This window comes from Morus notabilis, unplaced genomic scaffold, assembly GCF_000414095.1.
Source record: "Morus notabilis unplaced genomic scaffold, ASM41409v2 Scaffold410, whole genome shotgun sequence".
Lineage (NCBI taxonomy): Eukaryota > Viridiplantae > Streptophyta > Magnoliopsida > Rosales > Moraceae > Morus > Morus notabilis.
The window spans coordinates 170,363-180,351 of record NW_010359246.1 but is presented as its reverse complement, the minus strand read 5'-3'; the positions used below and the strand labels follow the sequence as shown (position 1 = coordinate 180,351).

General features: G+C 36.0%; 2 protein-coding genes across 3 annotated transcripts; both read right to left on the bottom strand.

The window, feature by feature from the left end:
- Nucleotides 1-2,534: 2,534 nt before the first annotated feature.
- On the bottom strand, nt 2,535-4,053 carry LOC21396677 (probable CCR4-associated factor 1 homolog 6). The gene is made up of 2 exons (XM_010093885.2): nt 3,718-4,053; nt 2,535-3,614 (listed from the first exon to the last, which is right to left on the bottom strand). Exon 2 carries the CDS (start codon nt 3,520-3,522, stop codon nt 2,689-2,691), a length of 834 nt encoding a protein of 277 aa, XP_010092187.1. The 5' UTR covers nt 3,523-3,614; nt 3,718-4,053; the 3' UTR covers nt 2,535-2,688.
- Nucleotides 4,054-4,910: 857 nt separating this feature from the next.
- LOC21396676 (factor of DNA methylation 1) lies at nt 4,911-9,454 on the bottom strand. Of its 2 annotated transcripts, none has more exons than XM_010093884.2 (8): nt 9,307-9,454; nt 7,723-8,626; nt 7,462-7,643; nt 6,971-7,060; nt 6,589-6,873; nt 5,828-6,034; nt 5,295-5,530; nt 4,911-5,110 (listed from the first exon to the last, which is right to left on the bottom strand). In XM_010093884.2, the coding sequence occupies exons 2-7, from the start codon at nt 8,624-8,626 to the stop codon at nt 5,300-5,302; spliced, it is 1,899 nt and encodes a 632-aa protein (XP_010092186.1). In that variant the 5' UTR covers nt 9,307-9,454; the 3' UTR covers nt 4,911-5,110; nt 5,295-5,299. The 2 variants fall into 2 exon arrangements, with proteins under 2 accessions (XP_010092186.1, XP_024018640.1); XM_024162872.1 differs by having other exon boundaries at nt 4,911-5,104.
- Nucleotides 9,455-9,989: the final 535 nt, after the last annotated feature.

Sequence of the window (9,989 nt, the reverse complement as noted above, 5' to 3'; positions counted from 1 at the left end):
AGAATACCGAGAAGATTGGAATCAATATGTTAAGAGAACTCTCAAAGCATATAATTTTTATTAATCTCTGAAAGAACTATCAATAACAAAGCTAGGCTCTCCTATTTATAGAAGACTACAATTTGAAAACGAAAAGGAAACTGAAACTAATCCTAAATATTCTAAATTTAAAATTTAAAAATAACTAAATCATATAAGTAGTTAAAAATAAGGAAACAACTAAATAAATTAAAATTCCAATTTTGAAGTCTAACATCTTTGTGCTACATCAGACCTACCGGGTAGGAAAAGATTCGTCCTCGAATCTTAAGTAGCCTCAATTGGTATTGAAAGAGAACAACTTTCATGATCTTTGCACAACTTGTCTGGAAATCAAATAAATTGTTGAACTTGCTAAGTCAAACCCTTAAAAATTTTTTCTTCAATGGTAATTGCGCTGAAAACCGATATGGGATCTTCCTTTTCTTCAAGTTGCGCATCTCTGAATTCATAGGCAGTGGGTGCATTGACATGGATGGTGGGATGACGACAAAGCAACATGGTTAAATTGATAGAGGAGAGCTTTGGCTCTAATACCAACTGACGTAGAGGAAGTAAATGAGAAAAATAGAAAAAAAGAATAAATTCATATTATCCGTTGATTCGCATAGAATACCAGAAAACCCGTTGATTCGATCGAAATACCGAAAAATAAGACTTCTATAGACCTGTTGATTCACTCACGAATATCAAAAAAATAGGCATCAATCACTCATTGATTCAACATAATACCGAGAATATTGAAATCAATATGTTGAGAGAACTCTCAAAGCATATAATTTTTATTAATCTCTGAAAGAATTATCAATAACAAAGCTAGGCTCTCCTATTTATAGAAGACTATAATTTGAAAATAAAAAGGAAACTGAAACTAATCCTAAATATTCTAAATTTAAAATTTGAAAATAACTAAATCATATAAACAGTTAAAAATAAAGAAACAACTACATAAATTAAAATTTCAATTTTGAAGTCTAACATCCTTGCGCTGCATCAGAAAGAGTTAAATACATTTAAAAAAAAACCTATGGTAAATAGCGTATTTTAAAATGTTATGTAAATATCATATTTACAATAGACGATTAATTTCCAAAACATATTTATGGTGGATTTATATTAGAATCATTTACAATAAATGTGTTTTTTACCGTAAATATTTCAAAATATCTTATTTATCCGAAATACTTCTCCTGTCCGCACAATTTTTTTTTTAATTAATAAGTGGTTTTTGTGCAAAGTAAAAAAAAAAAGAAAAAAAAAAGAGTTTATACTCAAAAATTTTCACTTATTTTTTTTTAAAATACGACAAGACGTTAAATTTTGGTTGTCGTTTAGTCATTGTTTGTCCATTACTCTCCGTCGTTTATTGTTCAATCTGGAAGAAATTGTCGTCTTTATTAGACAACATACGACATATCGTTTTTAATATGCTGATTGCTGTTTCAACTCGAAACGACAGTAGTTTAAGGAAAAAGTACATTGTTATTCATGTTAAAACGACATGTCGTTATGGCTAACTGTCGATTAACCCCTGCATCAGAATTGTGGCGTCATGACATGTCGTTTTCATAGCCGACTGTCGTTTAATACAGAGAACGGGAATGGATTACGCCATGTAGTTGACTGGGTTCTTGTTTGCGATCATTAACGATTCGTTCGATTATAAGAACACGAGCACAACATTTTTATGTTTCTTTTTTTATTATTATTATTTATTATTTTTTCCGACAAACTGAAAAGGAAAGTGTTTTTGAAACCCATGAACGACTACCATTGAAAAGCTTCAACGCATGCTGGTTTACAAACATGAAGAATGGTAGGGGGAAAAAGTATTCATTTCAAAAAATAAGACCGTTTAATTGTTAATTTAAGTTTTTAATTAAAATTAAAATATAATTTTATATAAAAAAATTTTACATTAAAAAAAAATTATAATAAAAAAATTATGAAAATTTTTTACTCTATTAAAATTCAAATTCAAATTCTAAATTCTAGAATTTGAACGGTAAAATAAACATGTAAAAAAAAAAAAAAAACCTCGTAAATTTGACAAGTCAACTCAGAAAAAAAAAACTCATAAATTCGACAAGTCATAATAGGACCTGTTTAATTCACTGATTCGAGTTGAGATGTAATTTTAGGTGAAAATTTTTTATTGTAACAAAAAAATTAGATGTGATTATTTGTTAGAGTTTTTTTACTGTAGTAAAACTCGAATTTTAAATTTAAATTAGCGAAATAAACGAGCCTAAAGTTCAACAAAACATAGAAGCCTAGGTTCTTAAAATGCCCATGAAAAGCAACACAGTGGTACTGAAGGATCTTTACTTCCTGTTTCCATTTTAGAAAGAAAATTATGTACAAACAAAAAATGCTGAATATACAACCACAGAAAGAGTGATATTATTCAACCCGGGAAAAAAAAAAAAAAAGAAACAGCATCTAAACTATAGTGGGAAATGAAAAAAAAAAAAAAAAAGAATGCAAAGGTAGTGTAGAGATAACAAGATTACCAAAAACTATTCATAGATTAAGAAACCTTTTTGTTTCCAAAAGTGTACACAGAAATGTTGATACGAGGCACGGAAGAGAACTAACACAACTCTCCCTTTTTTTTTTTTTTAGCTCAATTGAAAAACATTTTTCACCTCAATGAGTAGTATTATTGAGTCCATTCTCAACACCTAAACCATACAACACACCTGCGTACTTCTCCAGAGAACCGCTGAAGAAATTCTCCTTCAATTTCCTGAACGCACAAGACGTCAGCAAGCTATCGGAACCGGCCTGGTGACAAATCCCAACTCTCTCCACCTCCAAAAGCTCCGCAAGCTTGTTCAGCCCACCATGGAGGCTATTGCAGAACTTCATCAAATGCTTGATGTCGTAAACCGTAGGGAAATACATGTTGATCAGATTGAAGAACCCCGCTTGGGTATCAGGCAAGTCCTGGCATGTTAGGAGCTTGAGCAAGTACCCGAAATCGTAACCGCTATGGAAAGTTACCCAATGAACACTGTCGTTCAACACGATCCCGGACGACATCAGGAGCTCTCCAAATCGCTTCGCGTCGATTCCTTCCTCGTTGTTCTTCTTCAAGTCGATGCCGCTCTGGCGGAGGAGCTCGATCGAGTCGTTCGCGAAGACGTCCTCGTTGACGTTGAACTCACGGAAGTTGAATTGCCAGATGCAGTACTCGCCGGAGGCTCCGCAGGCCGGGAGGTTCCCGTGCTCGTCGGAGAAGGTGAGGCCTAATTGGATGAGCTTCAACATGTCGACGTTGTCCTTCAAGGTCTGATAATGGAAGTCGTAGCTGTTCTTGAAGTTCCCCACTGGACGGAGGACGATCCCCGGGAACTCCGTGTCCATGGCGACGTAGGGATATTGATCGACGATGTCGCGGATTAGGGCGAATTCCTCATCGAGATTGTCGTTCCACACCTCGCGGATGTGAATCGAATCGGTTTTAGGTAATTCCGGCATTCCCTCGGGGCAAAATTCACTGGATCGAGACCACAAAATCGCCAGAAAAAGAATATAATCCGGCGAGATCCGCGACAAATTAAGAGCTTCAGCTACGAAATCGAGGAAGAATTCATCAAATCAAATACTTCAATGATCAATTTACAAGAAATCGATGTAAAACCTAGAAGAATTTGGGGGAGAATCCAATCCAACCTCAAATGAAGGAATCTGAGGATTGCGTCGTGGATCTGAAACGCGACAAGTTGCGGAATCTAGAGAGAGGAAAGAGAAACCGGAATCATTTTCCCCTGAACAGAGAGAGATGAAGAAATGCGTGTCTCCCTATCTAGGGTTTCAAAAATATGTGTTGGCGAGGCGGTGAGAGGGAGGAAGGCGATATTTCTTTCTTTTCTTTTCTTTTTTTTTTTTAAAAAGAAAAAAAGAAATGATCGCTGTGGAGGGGGTGGGGTGGGGAATGGCGGGGGTCGTTCTTGTTTTCCTTTTCGCGTGTTTTAATTTTGTTTTTTTTTGTTTTGTTTTGTTTTTTTTTCTCTTTTTCTTTGCAAAGAAAATTAAGAAAAGTCTTGGCAAGAGGAGAGAAAGTAGAGGAAGGTCAATTTGGGCCCTTCCCTACTCGCCTCCTCATACACGCCAATCCAAGAGGAGGATGGAGATTTTTGTCGTTTTATTTTTAGGAATTAAGGAAATAAATACGTGGTGAACACAAATCGGTAACGATGTCTTTTTTTTTTTTTCTTTTTTTAATTTCTTAAATTTTTTGGTCTCTAAAACATAGTAGTCTTTGTTTGAGCACGTTGTTCTCTTCTCATCTATTTTAGCATTTTCTTTTACTTTTACTATTTAATAAAAAATAATGTAGTCTGATGCCAATAAAAAAAAAAGAAGAAGAAAGTCATGTGAGTTATGAGTTCATGCTTCGTGTGCGTGGCCACGCTCTAGAGTCTGGAGCGTATATCCTAGATATTTATCGGAATGACTTCAGCCTTATGGTTATCGAACGGTACAAAACGGTTTTACTTTTACTATTTAATAAAAATCATGCACTCATGCCAATAAAAAAAAAAAAAAAAAAGTCATGAACTGCTATCTTAGTATGATTTATTGAGTTCATGCTTAGTATGCTTCATGCTTCCTAAGATATTTATCGGAATGACTTCAGTCTTATGGTCATTGAACGGTACAAAACGGTTTAAGAAAATCATGATGAAAGAACCCCTTTTTTTTTTTTTTTTTTTTTTTTTTTTTTTTTTTTTTTTTTTCCTGGCCAATTTTCCGAATATATTGGTTTATAAGATCCGAAGCTGAAGGGAGCAAAAATATATGAGAAAAGTTGGAACCACAGTAACGATGTTAGCTTTACCTCAAGTGGTTTCAAAGATAGGAGAGAAATAAAAAATGAGAGATTTGTACAATTCCTTCCTTCCTCGGGAATATTCTACGAAGCATAGGTTTTTTTTCCACACTGCTAGCATAAGAAAAGGGTTACATTAGCACGTTAAAACCGTCAGCTTGTATCGCTTGCAAATGCATCTCCCCTTGCAAAAGGTTATCAGCTCCCACTTCTTTTTCTCAACATTCCCTGCCACTAAGAAAGAACTCATGAATAAAAACTATAGCTTTATGAAAGTTTTAATATAATTTCTTTGCATATCGACAATTAAGCCAAAAGATATCATTTGGTTAACCAAAACCATTGAAGCCTGATTTGGGAGAATGAATGAGCCCAAGCCTTGTGAACAATTGGATTTTGAAATGTATAAAATACTGACCTTCACTATGTTCTCTTGCGCTTAAGTTGCTTCATATTCATCAGGGCAAAAGCAATTACTTCCTTTAAGGTGGCTTTTCTTCCTTCTTTAAAGTTCCAAAGTTCAAGAACAGTGTATCTCCCACTCGGATTATACTCGTTAATTTCTTTGAAGGCTGTAACAACTGCCGTATATATCTCATCTCCCCACTCCTCCCTGAGATTTCTCAGCTGCTCATCTTCCTCGTCTATTACTTCCTGCATTGTAATTTATTAGTATAACATCAGATTCAGAGACATGAAACCTCCCCCAAACAACCACGTTCTTTACAAGTTCCAAATAAGGCAACAAATGTCATCTAAATTTTTCCCATAAAATCACCCTCATTCTCCATTAACATGATGAAAGAAACAGAAAGACTGGAGAAGACGCGCGTAGTACGTCAGCAAACACACACACACACACAGCTATCAAACTAGTCCATGAACAAGCTTCAACATAGCTTTAATGCAGCATGCTTCAAAGTTGAAAATTAATTTAAACAAAGGATATACCTGGTGATTCCCATTAATAGTAACCACCTTAAGTGGATGCCAACTTGGATCTTTAAGTTTTTCTGCCCACAAGGAGCATAGAGTGCTGCCCTGCAGTTCTGGTTCCTCCAGAGATCTTTCCCTGCATACCTTGATGAAGGGCTTCTCATCAAGATCTCCCATTCGCTTTATTCCAATATGAGTCTTGGCAGTCAATAAATCAGTTGCCTGAGAAAAAAGTCTTGTCAGTCCAATTTGTCATTGTTTACTCATCATGTGACGTATATGTGTGTCTTGGAGGTTGTTCTATGGTCTGAGGCAGTCAACCACTGATATTATGTAATAAAAGATTTTTTTTTTTTAAATTGTCAAACGATTGGAATTGGAGTTAAGATAATATACCACTGATTACTAATTTTCTAGTAATCCTTCAGAAGCATGCTGTACATAAGGCACTTTGGACGATCATAATCATCTTTCATAAGCTAATTATGATATTTGGACTGTACATAATGGGGCAATAATTTAGCTCTCCTTTTTTTTCTAAGCTAATTATGATATTTGGACTGTACATAATGGGGCAATAATTTAGCTGTCTCCTTTTTTTTTCCCCTTTTGAAATATTTAGTGGTCTCCTACTCCTATTAAAAAAGTCATATCCAATGTTGATTGAGGCATTTCTTGCATGCTGCATTCCGATACTAGAAACATACGATAAATGACAATAATCATTTAACTTTCTTGTCTGACTCTCTGACAAAAGGAAAAGGTCAAAAACTTACAGCAATTAACGCTTTACGAGCTTCTTGTAACTCATCATTGGTCTCGCGTTCTTTAGTTAGAAGAGTCTGATTTAGAGACTCCAAATCGTCCATATTATCAATTTTTTCCTTCAACTCATCATTCATTTCTTTCATCTTTGCTTGGACGGCTTCATCATCTTTTCCTAGATGTTCCATCACCTGTAGTTTCCCTTTTAACTCTTCAATTTCCATTTCCAACTTCTGCTTAGCATCCAGCTGCTTCTCTAACTGAAGTACTTTATTCAAGGCTTCTTCTTTCTCCCTCTGAAAAAGTTAAATGGAATTTTTAGTAGTACGGGTATGAAAGTAGCAGCAAGAGAATGAAGTAAAGACACCAAAGTTACAGGAATAAGTAGCAGACCTTTTGCTCTTCAACCAGCCTACAGAAATTCTCATCAGCCCTTTTTTGCTCCATCGAAGCCAATTCAAGAGAACTGTTTATCACATTATTCTAGAAAAGGAGAAAACATCAGTTACAAGAATACAGAATCATTGGAAACAAACAATTATAACACTTCAAAAGGCTCCTGCTTATGCTGACAAGTAAGTGGATATACCTTTCTTGGAAAAGAAAAATTGGGAACAAAAAAGCCATCAGGTCATTAAGTTCATCTAATGATGTAAATGGTTGACATGACAAATGTGCACCTGTGTGCATAAAGCACGCAATGCAAGTAACTTGTTTGAAAGAAGAACTGTACTGATGTTTATATCCAATCAGGCAGCACTGAAAAAACAGATGAATAAGTAATAACTAGGACGACCAAAAGATTACCACAGCCGAAGGTAAGAGTTAGTTAGGTGACTAGTAAAGTGCAATATTGGGCCGGTAAGAATTGCCTCATACTCTACCTTTTGTTTCTCCTCGTCAAGTTGTGTTCTTTCACGCTCAGTTTGTGCCTCGCGTTTGTTTAATTCTTTGCTCCAGGAATCAATTTTCTTCTTCTTTCTCTCTAACTCATTACTCAATTTTTCCTGTTCTGCTAAAACCTTTTCAACATTCTCTCGTGCAATGCGCTGCATCTTCCTTGTTTCTGATCAATAAGCATAAAAAATTTGTATCAATATTGCATATAAAATCAGTCACAAATTAAAAGAGAGACAGAGATAAACCTTCAATAAAAGCTAGGTGTAGCGACTCTTTCTCTTCAAGTATCCTACTCATAGACATGGTCTTCTCATTGTATTTGTACTGTAGCTCATCCAGGTTTTCATTTGTCATGTCAATTTTTGTAGCCAAGTGTGCCACAACAGTATTTCTGTTTTGAGCTGCTTCACGATCAATATCAGATATTGTTCTCAGCTGTCCTTTCTGGCGGAGGTATTCCCCTATTAGCCCCTGGGAATTGTAGTCGTCCGCACGTGCACACCAACCATAGATATTTGAGCCACGACGCATTTCCGGTACATCCATCCAACTCTTTTTGCCACGGCCATCATTTTCCAAGATCTTTTCAAATTGAGTCGCATTCATAAAACCGTTCCAATCCCCTTCAAATTCTACAATGGCCTCTGACGTTCGGTCTTTCCCATTCCAAAAAGTTTGAACGCTCGAAGGTTTGCATTTGGAGAACTTGGTTAACCAGTGACTAGAATTGGGGAAACTTAATCCATCATTTCCTCCCCCCACTATGTTTACAATAATCCCCGTCCAAGGCCACACATATCGATTATCTTGTTCGGTATGCTGCAAGACAGGCCTTGAGACGACTGGAAGCTCAGTTTGAGCTACTTCACCTGCTAGCTCAGCCTCCAAATACTTTGCCAAGGCAAGGTGGTTCGCCTTTTGTTTCGCACTTCTGTTAGCTGAACCTTTAGAAACTCCAGAAGCGTGTTGTAGCAAATCCTTAAACTTGTAATCTTGCTTCTTCTTCCCAGCACAAAAGGGGCACTTAAGGGTACCATTGGCGCCCTTTACTTTGTAAGTTCCATCTCTCAATTGCCCATACGGTTTCTCAGCATAGTCCTTGATTTCAGAGTCACTGATATCTGATTCATCGTCCGAGCTGTAGTCCATCTGATTTAAATTTGAAATCCACATTAGAAACATGCATTAAACTAACAAAAAATTTGGCAGAAAGACAATAACATGATTCAGCAACTTCACACTAGAATCCCAAAATAGCAAAAAAAAAAAAAAACAATTACAAAGCTATTCACGAAGCCACGATACATTCTTAATCAAGAAAACATACAAACATGGACACAACACAAACACATTATTATCATCAGCATAACAATTTCCGCGAAACGACATTCGCAGTAAACATATCACAAAGTTTGCTCTATGGCTACTAATACTAACTCCGAAAAACGCAATTTCTTTGGGAGACAGATAACTAAGTCCATCCACATCTAAAACCCTAAATTTCAACCAAAACAAAAAAAATATATAAAAAATATAAAACAAAAAGAACAAAAAACGAAGCAGTATCAGCTCTTTAGGGGCTAAAATTCATGTTTCGACTACAAATGCAAAGCGATATAAGCAATCTGGAGCTTCTTTAACAAAGTTCCACAGTATTTCCAGAATCAAGTTTTCGCCACAATCAATACAAGCAAATCGCGAAAAACTTGTGCTCACAAACAGAATATAAACATGCATCCAAAAATGCTCGCAAAACTCAAAAATTAAGAGAAATTTCTTCAGATTCAGAGAAATATCTTTCCACATTCTAGAGAGAGAAGGAAGCTTACTCTAGAGAGAGGAAGATGGAGAGAACGAGACCGTCTGTGCAGAGTGATTTTGGGTCGTCTTCGTCGTTTGGATGAAGAATGTGGACACGATAGAACCCTTGTCGGGTTTTTACCCGCAGAGAGAGGGGAATATCCGAATATCTTTACCTTGGTCTAGAGTTGAAAAAACATGGCAAGATCTAATTGGATTTTCGAAGGCAAGGCAGATGAAAGGTGACGACTTTTGAACTTTGAACCAATCAACCTGGGGCTTTGCATCGGAGTTTCGTAGTCCTGAGCGTAGCGAATTAATAGGAGTTACTCCGCTCCTCAGATAGAGTCAAAACTATGGTCTTTTTACCGGCATGCGAGTCAGGAAATTTTTGTAGTTGTGGTCTTCATTGAATCATATTTTGACACGTGAATTATGGGCCCTGTCCGAGAAAAATCTGAATCTAGCTGGCACAGAGCACTGAAACTCGCATCTTTTCCCCCCTCAAATCATTCGTTTATAATTTTATATCTACTACTCTATTCTTTTTAAATAATATATTAGGTCCGTTAATTTTAATATTAGAGGACGTTTGGTTAGAGGATTCAAATCATATGATTCGAATTATTTTTTATTTACGTGAATTTTTTGTGAGAAAAAATACTATAACGAACCATGAATCATGATTCGAATTAGGGAATGAATCCCTCTA

Excerpts from the sequence above, each read along its gene's own strand:
- LOC21396676 (XM_010093884.2), bottom strand. The coding sequence starts at position 8,626 with ATGGACTACAGCTCGGACGATGAATCAGATATCAGTGACTCTGAAATC. Across the intron at positions 7,061-7,461 it reads TTGACGAGGAGAAACAAAAG|AATAATGTGATAAACAGTTC; the intron begins GTAGAGTATGAG and ends CTCCTTTTCTAG. Across the intron at positions 6,874-6,970 it reads GGCTGGTTGAAGAGCAAAAG|AGGGAGAAAGAAGAAGCCTT; the intron begins GTCTGCTACTTA and ends TAACTTTTTCAG.
- LOC21396677 (XM_010093885.2), bottom strand. The coding sequence starts at position 3,522 with ATGCCGGAATTACCTAAAACCGATTCGATTCACATCCGCGAGGTGTGG.